Genomic DNA, 20,627 nt, shown 5'->3' on the forward strand with positions numbered 1-20,627 from the left:
AAGCCATCTATCCAGGTATCAAAGATCTCATGAATTTTTGTGTACGTATATATCCTCTTAATTTCTACCTAGTAACACAGCCCATCTGACTATAACGTATATAACTATACGGTAGGGGATCATTTATTTGTGCCTCCAGCTTCCTTAACATTTGCCTGATTTCCAACACTTCAGTTCCTGTGAAAGAAATCTGGGAACTTATCTGTATTTCTACCTCCTTGCTGAAAAACTCAAGATAGTTTCAACTTTGAGAAGGAAAGAAAGGGCTATCCCAACATTTGAAAATGTGAGTATCTTGCTGGAAACAAGAGCAACAGTAGAGTATTCCAGAAAAGGGACCTTCTAGGCTCTCAGTGAGAGGCAAGGGGTAGGCCCCCAGCAGGCCGCTTGGCTCAGCGCTCATCTCCCTGGGCTGGGTGCTGGGACCGTGTCCTGCTCGGCCCACCTGCCTGCTGGTCTAGGGCCTTCAGGAGTGCAGTGGCAAGTGACGCATAAGAGGAGAAAAATGGGTTTTATCCAAGGAGAGAACTTTGCCCCTTGGCAAGGCACCAGACGGCTGTTAAAAGTTCTCTACAGGTTGCATTTTCCTTTTAAACAAATCAGAGGGTTGACTAACGCGAGGGAAGAAAGGCATGGCACAGGGAGGACTGAACCAGGCTTTCAGTTTTAGCAAGCTGATAAATAAGCTGATAAATAAGCTACAGATGTAAAGGAAGTCTGACTTTCATTTATTAAAAAAAAAAAAATGTGATTCCCTCAAGCTTCTTCTTTATCATTCAGTGTCTAATAGAACAGTATGTCTTCTAGCATTTGAAAAATGACTTTCTCAGTAGCAAATCTCCATGCAAAATTGTATCTAGAATCAGCAAATGAGTTTTAACCTTGGGATCTAAAACTGTAGTAGTGAGCTCCCAGCTTGCACGAAGGTTGGGTTCTGTCCACCATAGTCGGGCAGTAATGAAAAGACAACATTAAATCAACAATTTTGGATCATTTACTTTCTAAATTAAATAGTTTTCAGCTGAATTTAATCTTCTGAGATATTTAACAAAAGCTATAGCACTTTCTCTTTTTTAAAGGTTCCTTTCTTTTAGAGGAATTTCTATAGGAAAAAAAGAAAAACACTACTGAACCAAGTAAGTGGCTTGGGATTTGGAGAACTTCATTTTAAAATACAACGTTGGCTCCATGGGAAAAAAAAAAAGCTGAAAGCCAGCTGAAAAAATTAATTGAAAAATGTTAGAAATGAGCTGCCTCTCACCGTTTCACAGAAACAGCCTGCGTGCAGTTCATGCGAACTGACAATGATGTCACACGCCCTGCGGGCCCTGAGGCGTAGGCAGGTTGGGCACATAGGGTCAGGAGGCCCAGATACACCTGCCTTTGCTTCTCCCTTCTGGAATCAAAACCCTGAAGAGACAGAATTAAAGATATCTGTCGTAGTTTAGGGGTGATGAAAGTAAACCGTTCATTATCCAATGAGAAGAAAGCCACGCAGGGAACAGATGTTGGGAAGAAAATAAAACTGTGAATTTAAAATAATTGAGGCCTCGATGAGCTAGTGGTGCACAAAACGAGACTTCCCCAAAGTTTCCGCAGACTTTTAATTAGTTAGGAAAGCCTTCCTGAAAACCACCAACCACCCCGTGTCCCCCGTGTCCACCTGTGGCACAGGTGCGGGGAAGCAGCGGGAGGCGCTGAGGGAGGCCTCCGTGACTCGTCAGGCCCCTCGCTAGGCCCATGGCAGCCACACTGCACGCGTCCAAAGGCGGTTTATGGCACTATTTCTTCATTAAGGTTTTTTGTACGACTTCCAGGGGAGTTAACGTGCAGTGTTACATTGGTTCCAGGTGTGAATATAGTGATTCAAGGATTCTACACAGGTCGTGGTGCTCAGTGGGAAGCGAGCGCCTCAGCTCCTGCACCCGCCTCCCTGCGCACCCTCCGGTAACCATCGTCTTGTCTCGTTCTCTACATTTAAGTCTGGTTTTTTTTTTTTATTTGTCTCTATCCTTTTTCTTTTGTTCTTTTGCTTTGTTTCTCAAATTCCACGGATGAGTGAAATCACTTGGTATGTCTTTCTCTGACTCACTCTGCTAGCGTCATACTCTCTCGCTCCATCCTGGCTGCTGCAGATGCAAAGATTCCATTCTTTACTATCAGAACAATATTCCACCGTTTGTATGTATGTGTGCAGAGATATAGGCACACATATCTGCTTTATCCACTCATCTGTCGGGCTGCTTCCAAAATTTGGCTCTTGTGAATAATGCTGCCATAAACATAGGAGTCCATGTATACCTTTGAATTAGCATTTTTGTGTTTTGGGGGGTAGATATGCAGTAGTGTGATTACTGGAACATAAGGTAGTTCTAGTTTTTATTTTTGGAGGCACCTCCAAACTTTTTTCCACAGTGGCAGCACCAGTTTGCAATCCCACCAACACTGCATAAAGGTTCCTTTTTCTCCACATCCTCGCCAACATTTATTGTTTCTTGTGTTGTTGATTGTAGCCATTCTGAGGTATAAGGTCATACAGGATATTATTTTTGAATTATGTATTTTTCTTTTTGCATATTATATTTGAAGTTAGCCTTAAAACATTTCTTTTTCTACAAGAAGAAAATCCTTACTTAATTGGGCCAGCTTACATTACAATTCAGAGGTGATTTAGATTAATGAAGACCTACAATTCTAGAATCTTCAGCTATATGAAAAAATATATTACAGGAATATGTCAGTGCCCCAGCAGACAGTTTCAGTAGATCAGAAAGAGAAAGAAGATAGGGCGCCCATAGAGTTTTGGAACTTGTGGGTTCCATGGTTATACAAGTCCCTTCTCTTGAGAACTTAGGCCAAGGCAAAAGTTGGAATGTCAAAACATTCAGTCTAGTTCTAGGTGAAGTGCCACTGCATACAGCCAGTCTGCTATATACATCAAGCTATTAACATTACGTATTATTATTCTATGATACTATTCCTCTGGGATTTGCTTTTTTGAAGCAAAATCACAAATCAATCTCAGTCAAGGCAGTGATGCTTTGACACAGTAACGTAAAAATGGTCTTCTTAGCACAGGTGGCTATGCCAGGACCCAGAACTGGTCCATGGCAGCATATTTGGTAAGACAAAGTTTCCAGTCAACCTGGAATCAAAAGAATTTTGTGACTTTTTGATGTCTTTTACAGTGTTAGAAAGTTTAATAATTTGGTGGAAATAAATAAGGACTGTTAAACATATCCATACCTACATCCGTAGTTTAGGAGATTTTATCTCATAGAAGGGGGGAATGTTTAGCCTTTACCTTTTATTTACTCTGGAGGAAAGCCTGTATGAGGAGCTGTACACGATGCGGCTACTTATTTAGACAAGGATTCAAAATGTTATAGAAAGGAAGAGATTTCATTATCTTACATTTGGTGCTGGTAATTGAAAAATCACTTAACATTAAAACAATGTTAATGTTAACATTTCGTAGTGGGTTGGTTAAATCAAATAGCTAATTGATTAACACACATGAAAAAAAGATGTCAAATTTCCTTAAAGATCTAAATTCTTAAAATAGAATTGAAGAGGGGAGATGTTTATTCAGTGATTACTGGAATTCTAACAATTCTTTTTTTTTTAAAAGATTTTATTTATTTATTCTTGAGAGATAGAAGGAGAGACAGAGCCAGAGACACAGGCAGAGACAGAGCCAGAGACACAGGCAGAGGGAGAAGCAGGCTCCATGCACCGGGAGCCCGACGTGGGATTCGATCCCGGGTCTCCAGGATCGCGCCCTGGGCCAAAGGCAGGCGCCAAACTGCTGTGCCACCCAGGGATCCCCAATTCTAACAATTCTTAGTCAATTTTTTACAAGATATGAGGGCCAATAAATAGGAACAAGGAGGTTAGCTTGGTAGATTTGATATTTCATGTCACTTAAAGGCACCCATAGTCAAATCAAATTAAGGAATTGAAAGAGTGCCTGTAACAACCTCTCTTTGCTCCCTACCAAAAAATGGAGACTTAGCTGGGAAATTCATGTGTACATTTTGATCTTTGAAAGTAAAATTAAGGGGAATCTTCGGTGGCTCAGCGGTTTAGTGCCACCTTCAGCCCAGGGTGTGATACTGGAGTCCTGGGATCAAGTCCCGCGTCGGGCTCCCTGCATGGAGCCTGCTTCTCCCTCTGCCTGTGTCTCTGCCTCTTTTTCTCTCTCTCTCTGTCTCTCATGGATAAATAAATAAATATTTTTTAAGAAAAAGAAATAAAGTTAAAACATTTAATAGTAAAAGCAGTAAGTAGGGGAAAATGGAATTTAAAAAATGAAGTGATTTTTATAAAATGAGAAGTTTAGAAATTGTCAAAAACTGTGGCAAAATGATTTGAGGATAGTGAAATGGACATTTCTTAAATATTTGAACTTCAAAAACAAGTTCTTTCCCCGTTTTGGCTACTGTCAAAAGTATAGCAATGAACATGGGAATGCTAATCTTTTTTCAAGACCCTGATTTCAATTCTTTTGGATAAATACCCAGGAGTGATACTGCCAGATCCTATGCTAGTTCTATTTTTCATATTTTGAGGAACCTTAAGACTTAAGGTGGAAACAGTCTAGATGTCTATCAACTGATGAACAGGCTAAAAAATGTAATAGATACATAGGAAGGAATATTACTCAATCTTAAAAAGGAAGGAGGCCCTTTAGTAGGTGCCAGCATAGAAGAACCTAGAGCCCATTATGCCAAGTGAAGTAAATTAGTCCAGGAGGTAAATAGAAGTGCAAACCTCTGTTTACAAACACGGCCAAATTCCTAAAAGCAAAGGACAACCCTGCGGTTGCCTGCGCGGGGGAGTGCACACTGGGAGGTCACTGGTAACAGGTACCCAGTTTCTGGAAGAGAACACGTTCCAGAGGCCTGCTGCTCAGCGTCATCTGCAGGCCATACTGTCCTGTGCGCCTAAAAATCTGTTAAAAGTATAGACCTCGCATTGAGTGCTTCTACCAGCATAAAATTTTTTTAAAGCACTTTCTTCTCACCTTTTTGGTAAGGGAACAATGGCTTACAATCTGAACCTGGCTCCCTAGTGAGCACCTGCTAACCTTTACCACTTGGGCACAAATGAGGACATTCCTCATCCACAGACACCGCAACTACCAAGTAGACCTTTTCTTTTTCTTTTTTTTTTTTTAAGATTTTATTTATTTATTCATGATATATAGAGAGAGACAGGCAGAGACACAGGCAGAGGGAGAAGCAGGCTCCATGCCGGGAGCCCGATGTGGGACTCGATCCCAGATCCCAGGACCACACCCTGGACCAAAGAAAGGCAGGCGCTAAACCGCTCAACCACCTAGGGATCCCCCCAAGTAGACTTTTTCTAATTGAAACCTTCCGCCTTCAGAAATCTTCCTGGGGGCACCTGGGCGGCTCAGCCATGACCCTCAGGCCAGGTCATGGGCTCGTTGGGGACCCAGCGCCCAAGTTTCCGGCTCAACGGGGGCCTCCACCCTCCCTCCACAGCCTCCGCACCGCCCCTCCCTCCCCCCTCCCTATTTCTCAATCTCCCAAATAAATAAATACAACCTTAAAACACAAAATATCTTCCTGACGCCGAGTTTCCAAGTAGCCTGCTGGGGTGGGCCCGACCTCAGACGCCACCCGCCTCCAACCCCGGGACCCCAGGGCAGGGGACAGGTGACAGGTGCAGGGGCCTCGGGGTACACAGCCCCCCCTGAGCCCGGCACCTGGGGGGGATAGGGGCCTCACGGGGTACACAGCTCCCCCTGAGCCCAGCACCCAGCAGGGTGGGGGGGGGCATCACCAGAATTCACCAAAAAAGAATGAAGCAAAAACGGTACACTCCACCACAGAGTTACAGAATGGATTTAATATGATGTCAGGAATTCAATTCAGAAGCACAATTATAAAGCTACTGGTTGCTCTGGAAAAAAGCATAAAAAGTTCTAGAGACTTTGTTACTTCAGAATTGACATCTAATCAGGTCAAAATTAAAAATAGATTAAATGAGATGCAATCCACACTGGAGGTCCTAACAATGAGGGTTAATGGGGTGGAAGAGAGAGTGAGTGACACAGAAGACAACTTGATGGTAAGGAAGGAAGCTGAGGAAAAAAGAGAAAAAAACAATTAAGAGACCATGAGGAAAGGCTTCAGGAAATAAATGATAGACTGAGAAGGAAGAACCTATGTATAATTGGGATTCCTGAAGAGGCTGAGAGGGAGAGAGAGAGAGAGAGAGAGAGAGAAACCACAAGGCATATTTGAACAAATCATAGCTGAGAACTTCCCTAATCTGGAGAAGGGAACAGGCTTTCAGATCCAAGAGATAGAGAGGACCCCCCCCCCAAAATCAATAAAAACCATTCAACACTTCGACATTTAATAGTGAAACTTGCAAATTTCAAAGATAAAGAGAAAATTCTTTTTTTCTAAGATTTTATTTATTTATTCATGAGAGACACACAGAGAGAGTACAGGCAGAGGAAGAAGCAGGCTCCATGCAGAGAGCCTGCCATGGGACTTGATCCCAAGGTCTCCAGGATCATGCTCTGGGCTGAAGTCGGCACTGAACCGCTAAGCCACCAGACTGCCCTAAAGAAAAAATTCTTAACGCAGTGAGGGACAAGACAACAGCTTCCAGGACAGGCAGAAACTGAAAGAATATGTGACCACCAAACCAGCTCTGCAAGAAATATTGAGGGGGAACCCTGTAAAAGAAAGAGGAAGCCCAAAGAAATAATCCACAAAAACAAGGACTGAATAGGTATTATGATGACACTAAATTCATATCTTTTAGTAGTTACTCTGAATGTGAATTGGCTAAATGATCCCATCAAAAGATACAGGATATCAGACTGGACAAAAAAAGCAAGACCCATCTATATGCTGTCTACAAGAGACTCATTTTAGACCTAAGGACATCTCCAGCCTGAAAATGAAAGGTTGAAGAACCATTTACCATTCAAATGGTCCTCAAAAGAAAGCAGGGATAGCAATCCTAATATCAGATAAAGTTTATCCCAAAGACTGTAGTAAGAGATGAATAGGGACACTGTATCATACTTAAAGGGTCTATCCAACAAGAAGACCTAACATCACGAATATTTATGCCCCTAATGTGGGAATTGCCAAGTATATCAATCAATTAATAATCAACACAAAGACATACTTAGATAACAATACACTAGTACTGGGAGACTTCAACACGGCACTTTCTGCAAATGACAGATATTCTAAGCACAACATCACCAAAGAAACAAGGGCCTAAATGATACACTGGAACAGATGGATTTCACAGATATTTACAACACTTTGCATCTGAACACAACTGAATACACAGTCTTCTCAAGTGCACATGGAACTTTCTCCAGAACAGACCACATCCTGGGTCAGAAATCAGGTCTCAACCAATACCAAAAGACTGGGATTGTCCCCTGTGTATTTTCAAACCACAATGCTTTGAAATTAGAACTCAATCACAAGAAGAAATTTGGAAAAAATTCAAACATGAAAGAACTTCACGGACACTAATAAAAATGAAGATACAACCATTCAAAATCTTTGGGATACAGCAAAAGCAGTCCTAAGGGAAATACATCACAATACAAGCCTCCCTCAAAAAATTGGAAAAAATTCAAATACACAAGCTAACCTCGCACCTAAAGGAACTGAAGAAAGAACAGCAAACAAAACCTACACCAAACAGAAGGAGAGAGATAATAAAGATTTGAGCAGAAGTCAATGAAATAGAGACCAGAAGAACTGTAGAGCAGATAAACAAATCCAGGAGTTGGTTCTTTGAAACAATTAATAAGATAGATAAACCCTTAGCCAGCCTTATTAAAAAGAAAAAAGACATGACTCAAATTAATGAATCACGACTGAAAGAGGAGAGATGACAACCAATACCAAGGAAATACAATTTTAAAAACATATTATGAGCAGCTGTATGCCAACAAATTAGGCAATCTAGAAGAAATGGATGCATTTCTGGAAACTCACAAACTACAAAAACTGGAACAGGAAGAAATAGAAAAACTGAACGGGCCAGAATCAGGGAGGAAATTGAAGCAGTCATCAAACCCCTCTTAAGACACAAAAGTCCATGGCTAGATGGCTTCCCAGGGGAATTCTATCAAACATTTAAAGAAAGTGGCCCTCCAAGCAGTGAGGATCACCAGCTGCGAAGTCTGGAGCACTACCTGGCTGAGATGAAGAATACTCAGGCCCAGTTGAGGAATGTGGTCCAGAACCTGCAGCTTCTTCCCAGAACGTTGGGATCCTGGAGCCAGTCCCTACCCCTCAAACTACCCTGAATCAACAGAGATACCACTTGAGTTGCCCACCCTGTTCCACATGGTCTGGGAGCTGTCTTAAAAGACCTGTCCAACCCCTGCCTCAACCCTACAGTGGTCTATAGTAGAAAGTGGAGCCATATGTCAACCAGTCTGGCACTGTGAGGTTACCCAGTAAAATTTTTACTTAAGTAAAAACAAACAAACAAACAAACAAAAACCCAAAACATTTAAAGAAGAAACAATACCTATTCTACTAAAGCTGTTCCGAAAGATAGAGGGGGACAGAATACTTCCAAACTCGTTCTATGAGGTCAGCATCACCTTAATTCCAAAACGGGACAAAGACTCCACCAAAAAGAGAATTATAGACCAATATCCCTGATGAAACAGATGCAAAAATTCTCACCAAGATACTAGCCAATAGGATCCAACAGTACTTTAAGAAGATTGTTCACCATGACCAAGTGGGATTTATCCCCGGGATGCAAGGCTGGTTCAACACTCGTAAAGCAATCAATGTGATAGATCATATCAACGAGAAAAAACGAGAACCATATGGTCCTCTCAATAGATGCAGAGAAAGCATCTGACAAAATACAGCATCCATTCCTGATCAAAACTCTTCAGAGTGTAGGGATAGAGGAACATTCTTCAGCATCTTAAAAGCCATCTACAAAAAGCCCACAGCAAATACCATTCTTAATGGGGAAACACTGGGAGCCTTTCCCCTAAGATCAGGAACATAACAGGGATGTCCACTCTCACCACTGCTATTCAAAATATACTGGAAGTCCTCGCCTCAGCAATCAGGCAACAAAAAGAAATAAAAGGCATTTAAGTTGGCAAAGAAGTCAAACTCTCCCTCTTCGCAGATGACATGACACTGTGCATAGAAAACCCAAAAGACTCCACCCCAAGATTGCTGGAACTCATACAGCAATTCAGCAGTGTGTCAGGATACAAAATCAATGCCCAGAAATCAGTGGCATTTCTATACACTAACAATGACACTGAAGAAAGAGAAAGAACGGAGTCAATCCCATTTTCAATTGCACCCAAAAGCATGAGATACCTAGAAATAAACCTAACCAAAGAGGTAAAGGATCTATACCCTAAAAACTACAGAATACTTCTGAAAGCAACTGAGGAAGACTCAGAGAGATGGAAAAATATTCCATTCTCATGGATTGGATGAATTAATATTGTGAAAATGTCAATGTTACCCAGGGCAATTTACACATTCAATGCAATCCCTATCAAAATCCCATGGACTTTCTTCAGAGAGTTGGAACAAATAATCTTAAGATTTGTGTGGAATCAGAAAAGACCCCGAATAGCCAGGGGGCTGTTGAAAAAGAAAACCAGAGCCAGGGGCATCACAATGCTGGATTTCAGGTTGTACTACAAAGCTGTGATCATCAAGACAGTATGGTCCTGGCACAAAAACAGACACATAGATCAATGGAACAGAACAGAGAATCAGAAGTGGACCCTCAACTCTATGGTCAACTAATATTCGACAAAGCAGGAAAGACTATCCACTGGAAAAAGGACAGTCTCTTCAATAAATGGTGCTGGGAAAATTCCACAGCCACATGCAGAAGAATGAAACTAGACCACGGTCTTACACCATACACAAAGATAAACTCAAAATGGATGAAAGATCTAAATGTGAGACAAGAATCCATAAAAATCCTAGAGGAGTACATGGGCAACACCCTGTTTGAACTTGGCCACAGCAACTTCTTGCAAGATACATCCATGAAGGCAAGAGAAACAAAAGCAAAAATGAACTATTGGGACTTAATCAAGATAAAAGGCTTCTGCACAGCAAAAGAAACAGTCAACAAAACTGAAAGACAACCTACAGATGGGAGAAGATATTTGCAAATGACACATCAGTTAAAGGGCTAGGATCCAAGATCTATAAAGAACTTACTAAACTCAACACCCAAGAAACAAACAATCCAGTCATGAAATGGGCAAAAGACATGAACAGACATTTCACAGAGGAAGACATAGACATGGCCAACTAGCACGTAGAAAATGCTCCGCATCACTGGCCATCAAGGAAATACAAATCAAACCCACAATGAGATCCCACCTCACACCAGTGAGAAGGGGGAAAATTAACAAGACAGGAAACAACAAATGTTGGAGAGGATGTGGAGAAAGCGGAACCCTCTGCACTGTTGGTGGGAATGTGAACTGGTGCAGCCACTCTTGAAAACTGTGTGGAGGGTCCTCCAAGAGTTAAAAATAGAGCTACCCTATGACCCAGCAATTGCACTGCTGGGGATTTACCCCAAAGATAGAGATGCAGTGAAACACCAGGACACCTGCCCCCTCAATGTTCACAGCAGCAATGTCCACAATAGCCAAACTGGGGGAGGAGCCTCGGTGCCCATCGACAGATGAATAGATAGAGAAGATGTGGTTTATATAAACAATGGGATATTCCTCAGCCATTAGAAAGGACGAATCCCCACCATTTGCTTTGATGTGGATGGACCTGGAGGGTATTATGCTGAGTGAAGTAAATCAATCGGAGGACAATCATCATATGGTGTCACTCATTCGGAGAATATAAGAAATAGTGAAAGGGATTATAGGGGAAAGGAGGGGAACTGAGTGGGAAAAGTTATAGAGGGAGACAAACCATGAGTGTCTCCTAACTCAGGGATATAAACAAAGGGTAGTGGAAGGGGAGGTGGTAATGAAGGTAGATTGTGGAGGTTAATGGCATGTAATTTGGAGTCAAGCAGTGTTAATTTTTCTTTAAAGATTTTACTTATTTATTCATGAGAGACACAGAGAGAGAAGAAGAGACACAGGCAGAGGGAGAAGCAGGCTCCTCGCAGGCAGCCCAACGTGGGACTCGATCGCAGGACCCCAGGATCATGCCCTAGGCAGGTGCTAAACTGCTGAGCCACCAAGGGATCCCTCAAGCAGTGTTAAATTTAATCTCACTCTTACCACTGCAGACCAAGAAAGAACCTCGCTTTTAAACAAAATCGTAAAGCAAAATAAACCGCTTCTGACAGTGACGAGGATAGTCGTTTTCATGTGTCTAGTTCTATGGAAAGGACACCATCTTCCCGATCAAAGACAGTACTGTTCTGCTGGAGACTTTCTGGAGTGTCTTGCTGTTTCCATTACCAATATGGGCCCGAGTTTGGGCTATGAGTAAAAGTTTACAGATCTTCTTTGACTTGCAGTGGGGGGACTTCCCAATAAACCCATTGTAAGTCATAAATATCGTTAGGTCAAAAGTGCCTTTACTACACGTAACCTGGCCAAATGGCAGCGTAGCCTAGCTGCCCAGCCTGGCTCGGGACCCTCACCGTGCTCTGCAACTGGGCACACTCTTCCAGCACAAAGCCTATTTTATAATAAAGTGTTGAGTATCTCATGTAACGTACTGAATACTGTACTAAAATGAAAAATGGAATGTTTTTAAGTGCGTGGGTTGTTTACCCTTGTGATGGTGCGGCCGATGGGGAGCTGCAGCTCATTGCCCTCCACCCCCCCCAGCTTCCCCAGACTCTCGTGCTGCATATGAGTAGCCCATGGAAAGACCCAAATTCAAAATTCTAAGTGTGGTTTCTACTGAATATGCATTTCCTTCGCACCATCATAAAGTCAAAAAAAAAATCAGAACTCAAACCTTTATCAGTTGGGGACGATCTCTAGTCACAAGGCATAATTCTCAATGCTTTGCTACAGATGTGAATGTGTTTACACATTTAATAAAGCTTAGGAATTTCATGAGAAATACTGATGTTTGGAAAGATAAAGGAAGAACTCTGATAAATGGCACTTTCTTACACCGGATATTTTTCCATTTCTAAGTTGTTAAAAAGAAAGAAATAAAGCAAAAACTGGTATGTTTAGTGTGATGAGCTGCTTCTTTCCTCATTGATGAAGAACTCTCCTCACTGACTTTTATGCATTACTATGGGGTTGAGGGGAGGTCACCTGTTCAGCTTTCAGAGCAGTGGCTGTGTTCTCATGAGGAGAATCCTGTGACCTGTGATTTGTCTTTAAGCCTTGTATGGCATTTTCATGGCTCTTCAGGCAGGAGCAGTGAAATGGTGACAACAACCCTCTCAGCAGCATTTCTAACCTATACTGTCACCTGAAAAAATATGTAATCTGGATGCATTGGCATGTGATCCTTTTCATTGTTAATTTTAATTCTTTAGTATTATAAGAATCAGATACTATATATATGTATGTAAATTATTTTCTGTAGGGGCACCCACGTGGCTCAGTTGGTTAAGGGTCTGACTCTTGATTTTGGCTCAGGTTGTGATCTCAGGGTCATGAGATCGAGCCCCACATCAGCCATGCTGGTCCTGGAGCCTGCTTAAAATTATCTCTTCCTCCCCCTCAGCTCCTCCTCCCTTCTAAAAAACTGATATTTTGCAATTAAAATGTAGATGATTTTAGTCCTAAATTCTCCAGTAACATCCAGATAACTGAAAAAAAAAATTTAATGGCCTGAATAGTCATAGTATTTTTTTTAAAAACAAACTCATGTAGAAACAGCTCAGAACATGACAGTCCATGATACTTAACCCTATAGTTCTAGTATGGTGAAATTTCCTCAGCTAGAGTTCCCTGCAAATTTTAACTGTCCTCCTCAAAAAAGCCCCAGATATGTATAATATAAGTTGAAATTCTACATATATTCATTTTATATATATATGTACATATATATATACATACACTACAGTTCAGTATACATGTATATAGAATATATATTCAGTAAAGATATTCTATCGAAGATGAAAATAAATATAATTTAACATAAAAAAATTAATATATCATAGTACAAAGACTAAGAGCTTGGACTCTGCTACCAGAGTATCTGGATTTAAAATTCAGGTATACCACGCATTAGCTTTGTGACCTTGTGCAAGTTACTACACCTATCTGTGCCTGAGATTGCTCATCTGTAAAATGGAACCAACATCAATAGCTCTTGTTTCTTAGAATCATTATGAAGTTAAGATTTGTAGAACCTTTACCTGCATACCCTAACCTACACCTTACATTACTGTTGAAGAAATAAATAAGACAAGTGAGTACACTTTGATGTTCAAAGAAAATGAAAAAGTGAATCCTGCAAAGAAGATGTACTATGTATCTTCAATAGATTATTACTCACCCTTCAAGAAGAATGAAATCTTGCCATTTGCAATGACGTGGATGGAACTAGAGGATATTACGCTAAGTGAAATAAGTCAGTCAGAGAAAGACAAATACCTCATGATCTCACTCATACGTGGAATTTAAGAAACAAAACAGATGAATATAGGGGAAGGGAGGGAAAAATAAAATATGATGAAAACAGAGAGGGAGGCAAACCATAAAAGGCTCTTTTTTTTTTTTAAATTTTTTTTTTTTTTTTTTTTTTTTTTTATGATAGTCACACAGGGAGAGAGAGAGAGAGAGGCAGAGACACAGGCAGAGGGAGAAGCAGGCTCCATGCACCGGAAGCCCGATGTGGGATTCGATCCCGGGTCTCCAGGATCGCGCCCTGGGCCAAAGGCAGGCGCCAAACCGCTGCGCCACCCAGGGATCCCAATAAAAGGCTCTTAACTGGGAAACAAACTGAGGGTCACTGGAGGGGAAGGAGTGGGGGATGGGGTAACTGGATGATGGGCATGAAGGAGGGCACGTGATGTAATGAGCGCTGGGTGTTATACGCACTAATGAATCACCAAATTCTACCTCTGAAACCAATAATACATTCCATGTTAATTAAATTGAATTTAAATAAATGACTTTTAAAAAATCATATTATTTGCTAGATATTTTTTCCACAAAAGTGTGATCACCTTATAATTAGTCCAGAAAGCATATTTGAAACATATTTCTATTAGAGAATTATGAAAGGCAAAATAGACATAGTTGTAAAGTGTGTTTCCCAAGTTTAATTAGGTTATGTAACCAGAAGATGAAAAGAGAATTCAGAAAGCCTGGCTATCAACTGTGTCCTGTTTAAGAACAAACATATGAAGAGACAAAATTTAGGAGAATTGGATGGATTAAGTCAATATTTTTGACTTACTTATTTTGATAAATATTTTAGACCTCCTGGTAGAAATATTCATACTGAATCTTGAGTGAAAAAAAGGCATTTATCTCTTTTTATTAGATCGATCAGCTAGTCCTAAAGTATTTAAACAACTTAAACTGTTCTAATCACATCAACAACAAACAAAACAAAAACTTTCCATTTATAGTGCAAATACAGATTATACAGTGTAAAGTCTTTTTTTAACAGATGCAACATAATAAAGAAATAAATAAACCACTGTAATTGTTGTGGTCTTTTAAAAGTGGAAATGAGGACCTGAAGACTCTAACTATATAGAGAGCTGTATGTGGGAAATAAATACTTATTTGACATTTTCATTTAACTTGGAATATTTGTCATTCTAGATGTTAAATCATCTTGATTATTATGTAGACTCACTGAGGGTAAGCACATGGGATCAGCATAGCCTGCTCCTTAGGATATAATCCATTGTTTCCTTTACTACTTAAAGCTCTTATTCGAAAGAAGAAAAACATTAAGTTCCAGTGAAGGATGGAAGTGCTAATACATCACTGTGAACGGGTAATAGGTATTTTTAAAACCACAGTACATGTTGCTGTGGTGAATAGCATCGTTTGTTAGAATTAGGAAGAGGATATGGGCTTAAGAAAATAATGTGATTATCAAATTGGATACATACTGTGCCAGGTCGGGGATAAGGAATTCTCCCGTCGTACTGCACCCAGCGATGGTCTGCACTTTCCTTGTGAGCATAAGGACCATTGAAAACTGCTCTGATATCAGCCATGCTGTACACACAAACCGCCGAGCCTCTGAAGATGGAGCTGAAAACCAGCAACATGATCTAATCACTCCCTGTACATCAGACACTGGACGTTTATTGAGAAGATAAACCGTGTGTGGACAAGCTTAAGCGGCACATTCCATTTAATAAGTGCTGCAGACAAAACGTGTGGCTGTCCTTAAGGAGCTTATAACCAAGTAATCCCGACAAGAGTGTGATAGCAGTTACATTGCAGATAATTATAGTAAACGAAGCAAGCACACAAATGGGTCCCCATACACGGCTGCCTGTTAAGCTTTCAGACAGTAGGTGGCATCTACAGGGACACCTGATGGATACGTGGGAATCACCTAGAAAAACTGGAGGACAGAAGGAAACATGCAAAAAAAGAGTATCACATTTATATACATGCTTTTGAATTTTATTTGAAGGTCTTACAGTGTAATGCCTTCTAAAACCTTATAAAATAAAGAAGTTACATTACCTGTTTTTTATAGAGGAACACTTTAGACACATAAGTAATAAATATCTCATTTATGTTTTCTTAAAGTGAGTGAATGTCCATAAATATTGGCTATTAATAACTTCCTTATACAACTTTTACTAATTTAAAAAAATGTTAAAGCTATTTTGTGCTTCTTCCTGAATTTCTGAATTTCTTGATGTATGCAACTTATTTGCTACTTAAAAATAATCTTAATCACACAGGAGTGGAGAACACATAATTAAGAAGTGGAAAAGCTCCATGGGAATTCCACAAATTTTTGCAAATTAGTGGTGAAAACTGTTAACACTGTCATCAGATGTTTCTTTTTTTTTTAAATTTCTGGAAAATAAAAGACATTTTCTCTGCATCTGAAACTTTCAGGTATTCCTGTTCATAAAACCGAGATCATCCTTTACAATCTAAGAGACATATCATCCCAGCACTACTCAAGTGAGCCAAGGATTCTCTAGCACGAGTAACTCAATCATTAATATTCTTGGAATGACATTAACAGGAAACAGTGGGAGCTGATGGCAAACAGGCAGCTGGAAGGAAACTAGCTGCTAAGAAGGGAGGTAATGCCCCCATAAAAATCACATCCTCTGGCCAGGATATTTTAAAGGAATAATGCATCATGCTCTATGGTGTTGCTCTTGTTGCAGATTACTTACATCTTTTTATTGGACAATGGATGTGGCACTGCTTCCCAACATTATCTCGGTCCTCGGGGCGGCATTAAAAATAGAATAATAAAGTACACCCAGAACAAAGAGTTGACTTGTAACTTCGCACTCTGGGTGGGCAGAAAACTTGGTAGGAGAAAAAAGATAACTATCTTGGGGCTATATTTCCCTGGCACATGTCTATGTCTTGTGTGCGGAACACACAGTGACTTCAAAGACAGTTCTGAAGATGGAAAGATGCCAAGAGGACTAGCGCTGAGATACTTAACTTGAGTAACTACAGGCACTTGTTCTTCCTGCATCTTTTTAGCTCAGATATAAATTAGCAGAAAAATGGAATCCAAAGAGCAGCATTCTTAGGCTATCTTCCTTATTTTCATTTTAAATATTCACATTCTCTGGGTCGCCTGGGTGGCTCAGCAGTTGAGCATCTGTCTTCACCCAGGGCGTGATCCTGGGGTCCCGGGATCGAGTCCCACATCGGGCTCCCTGTGTAGAGCCTGCTTCTCCCTCTGCCTGTGTCTCTGCCTCTTTCTGTGTGTCTCTTATGAATAAATAAATAGTCTTTAAAAAATATAAGTAAATATTCACATTCTCTATCGAAATCACATTTTGTTTTCTGCTACCTTCTGAACTGACACAATTGGTATAAGGTGTGAGGTGAACTGATTGAAAGCAATGCCACAGAAAAGACTTATAAATTGCCTACAAACTGTTTTAATAATTTATTCAAAAGGAGGCGGTAAGCCCATTTCTCTTATACCAATACCAATATTGCCAATTCTTCCAATACTAGTATCAACATAAACCACAGTGATTGCAGAGCTGCAGAAGTAAAAAAATAGTTCAAGAAAGGTATTGTAGGCAGTAATATGTAACAGAATAAAAGTGTCCCATGTTCAAATGTAAGTTACAGAATTAAATGAAATTAATATTAAATAAAATTATGTAAGGTCCATATAATCTTTGAGAAAGCTTCGTGGATGCTAGGACGATTTTTAAGGAAATCACAGAGTCTCAGTGACAAGTACGGGACAGTATTATATCGGAAGAGGACAAAAATACAAGAGTGGATACTAAGAGAACAGCTTTGGTTCTAGCTCACGCAGAGAACAGCCATACGTACTAGTTTAGGCACTGAAGCATTATGCACACCACCAACGCCCTGGAAACAATGGAGATGTTTATGTATAGGAAGCTGACTAAATAAATTATGGTAATTGATATGGGACTACTCTGCTGCTATAAAAAGAACAAAGAGACATTTTATGTGTTGATATTAAAAGATTTCTAGGAAACACTAAGTGAAAAAATAAAATGAAAATGTGTTTTTTTTCATACAAAAAGAAGGGACAAAGAAACACATAACTATTTCTTTACATGTACATTACAATTGTATAGAAGAATTACAAGCATTTTTTTAAACATACCTGGTTGTGGTAAAGACTCCATATACTACAGGATTTCTTTCATCTCTTGTGGGAAGCAAGTAAATATCCTCTATTAATGGAAAAAAAATTCGTTATATTTTTATATTTCAGTATTACATATTTGCCTTTTCTTTAAGAATACAGTATTTCTGAGACTCTAACAATATGTAAAATTGACATAACAGTGAGAGTCATTCTATTATAACATCAGAAATTAGGGGCTAAAGACTGGTTTTCTCTCTAGCTATGTGCCACTGCACTGGGTGTCTCACTTCCTGGGTGTTTACTCCCATCCCCTGCAAATGGGATGATTTGCTTGCTAATCTCCATGACTATTTCCAGTCAGAGGTATGTGATTTCTTACAGAATAGAAATTAGAAACATACATTGTTTTAACCCTCCAATGTAAAAAAAATTCTTGTCCTGTAACTGTGCCAACCTACTAATAATTCAATTACCTACTTGCTAGCAATATAAAAATAGCTACCCACGTTACTGTGCAGAATGACGTCTGTAATTACTTGTTCAGTACCTTGTTACTACCTGAGCACTACCAACACCAAGGGAGGTGTAAATAACATCCACTGTAAGGTCGTTGGAGATGTGAGCACGCTTACCTGTAACGTCGGGGATCCACCGTCAAAACTGAACATATAATAGACTTGAACATATAATATACTTTAAATACCATATGGCAAAATCCTTCAATGGTAAAATCATTTTCACATTGCAAGGCAAAAATAGTCCAAAAATAAGATTTGATGATGCTAACTTCATATATCACTGAAAAAACCCTCCTAGAATTAACTTTGGGAGCAGTAAAGAGGGGATATGAAAGAGAATAGCCCTTCTGACACTTGCCCAAGCATTCTTTTTCCCACCAAGTCAGAGGGGCCGGTTCCCCAGTCCCGTGCTCTCCAGCAGAGGGCACCGCAGAATAAGGACGAGTCCTTGCTGCCTGCGAGCGGCTGCTTCGCAGGTGAAGGCCACAGGAGGAGGGGCGGTTCTGCAGAGGCACTGCCAGCAGCTCTGTCTCCTGCTGCAGCCTTGTTTCCTCCTAATTTTGAGGAGGCTGACAAAGAGGGGAATTGCTTCAGGACAATATGCCCCGAGACCCGGAGCACACCCGTGTTCTTCGTGTGTGTGTAAATTCAGTAATAACACTCCCGCAAGCTGTCCTCTGCTATGCTGGGGGCGAAAATAAAGGCCTGATGTATTCATCAGTAAGTTATTTTTAAGACAACAACAACAACAACAAAAGGAGCCTGTAACTTACGAAGCTCATCAAAATGAGTATCGGCTCCATCATTTCCAGGAATTGAGCAAATCAATCTGGCTTTAAGGAAAGTCGTCCATTTGTTTATCAGGCTGCGCTGTCCCCCAACATCATTCTGAAAAAAAAAAAAAAGGAAAATAATAAAGATACAGAGTTAACATCATTGTTTACAAAGTCAGGGAGCCCAGATTCAGGGCCTTGAACTTTCCAATACAGGAAAAGGCTCCTTAACACTGCATGCTTTCCTCATGGTTGGATGAACGGTGTATACAACAGGGCTCTACTGAATGAGCAGAGGTGAGTGGGGCGACAGTACATGAATGAGGCCTGCAGTCAAATCTCACATCTGCATATTTTTGTCCCATGGCCAACAAAGGGCTATTTAACTCTCCAAGTCTCTGTTTCCTCATTGAAAAAATATAGCTAATGCCTTGAAATTGTTTATTTTGATGATTTCCATTAAAATGGAAAAATCTGTGTACAGTGCCTAGCACAGGGCCAGACAACATGTGTTCCATAAATACCAGCCCTGACCTGTATATTATACACATGATGAAGATCATGATATACAGCCTTTAGAAATATGCCTTCCTATAGACTTAAAAAGTCTTTTTTCCAAAATTAGTGCCTTACCAATTAAGCAATAAGACAATGTAAACATACATATAAACCAATCTTGTTTTAAATGCTAATTGATGTTTTTCTATGCTTTGACTCTGAACTATTTCATTAAAATGTTCTTTAGACACTTACCAAACATAAGCACTTAAATCAATTCAGTAAAATAAATTCAATAATTCAGCATAAAATGATCTGTGTCTTATTTTTAACTTAATATGTTTCTATGAACATTAAATTAATACAATTTGTTATCTGACTGGACTTGATGTGCTATGTTTACAATAAGTAAGATGACACTGTTTCATGACATAAATACAGGAAGTACTTAAATTAAACTTTCAAAAATTACTTTTAGAGTCACTATTTCCTTTAATGTATTTACATCTAAATGTAAATTATATAAACATTTTTATCCTTCATGCAATCTATGTTTTATAAGATCAATTAAAAGTTCACTATCAAATACTAACTCTGAATATTTAGGAACTGTATTTCCTGGGCTTCTTTAATCTCTGAAAATTAAATGAAATTACAGAAAAGTATGCAAATGACTACTCCAAACAGGAGAATTCAAAGTCATAGAATTACTTGCTCTTCTTCAAGAAAGTGGGGGGAAGAAAAGGAAGAGGATGGAAGACAGAGAGCCCTTTGAGTATTATCTTGGGTGATGTGGAAATCCAAATTCCAGATGATATAATTTTAGTAACAGAGCAAATTTCAGAAAGCTATAGATTTGTGGGGGAGCTCAGAAGACAATGAAGTCCCTGAGACCACAGGCTGCAGCCAGCCTTAGCCTTAGCACCTAACACCAGGGGTATCCCAGGGCACCCAGAGTGAATGAATCTCATTTTATTTTGTTTTATTTATTTGAGAGAGAGAGAAAGTACTGGGGGAGGGACAGAGGGAGAGAAAGAATCTCCAGCAGACTCCTCCCTGAGCATGGAGCCTGACTCGGGGCTCGATCCCAG

General features: G+C 40.0%; 1 protein-coding gene across 2 annotated transcripts in view; it reads right to left on the reverse strand.

Annotated features, from left to right (window-relative positions):
* The window catches only part of SEMA3D (semaphorin 3D), a 204,377-nt gene that overhangs the window by 33,608 nt on the left and 150,142 nt on the right, over positions 1 to 20,627 (reverse strand). For both annotated transcript variants that reach the window (XM_041723209.1, XM_041723208.1), the window contains exons 9-11: positions 19,039 to 19,153; positions 17,763 to 17,832; positions 15,058 to 15,202 (exon numbers count right to left, since the gene is read on the reverse strand). In XM_041723209.1, coding sequence (XP_041579143.1) covers positions 15,058 to 15,202; positions 17,763 to 17,832; positions 19,039 to 19,153 — 330 coding nt within the window. The remainder of the gene's footprint in view (positions 1 to 15,057; positions 15,203 to 17,762; positions 17,833 to 19,038; positions 19,154 to 20,627) is intronic.

Source organism: Vulpes lagopus, chromosome 11, assembly GCF_018345385.1.
Source record: "Vulpes lagopus strain Blue_001 chromosome 11, ASM1834538v1, whole genome shotgun sequence".
Classification (NCBI taxonomy): domain Eukaryota; kingdom Metazoa; phylum Chordata; class Mammalia; order Carnivora; family Canidae; genus Vulpes; species Vulpes lagopus.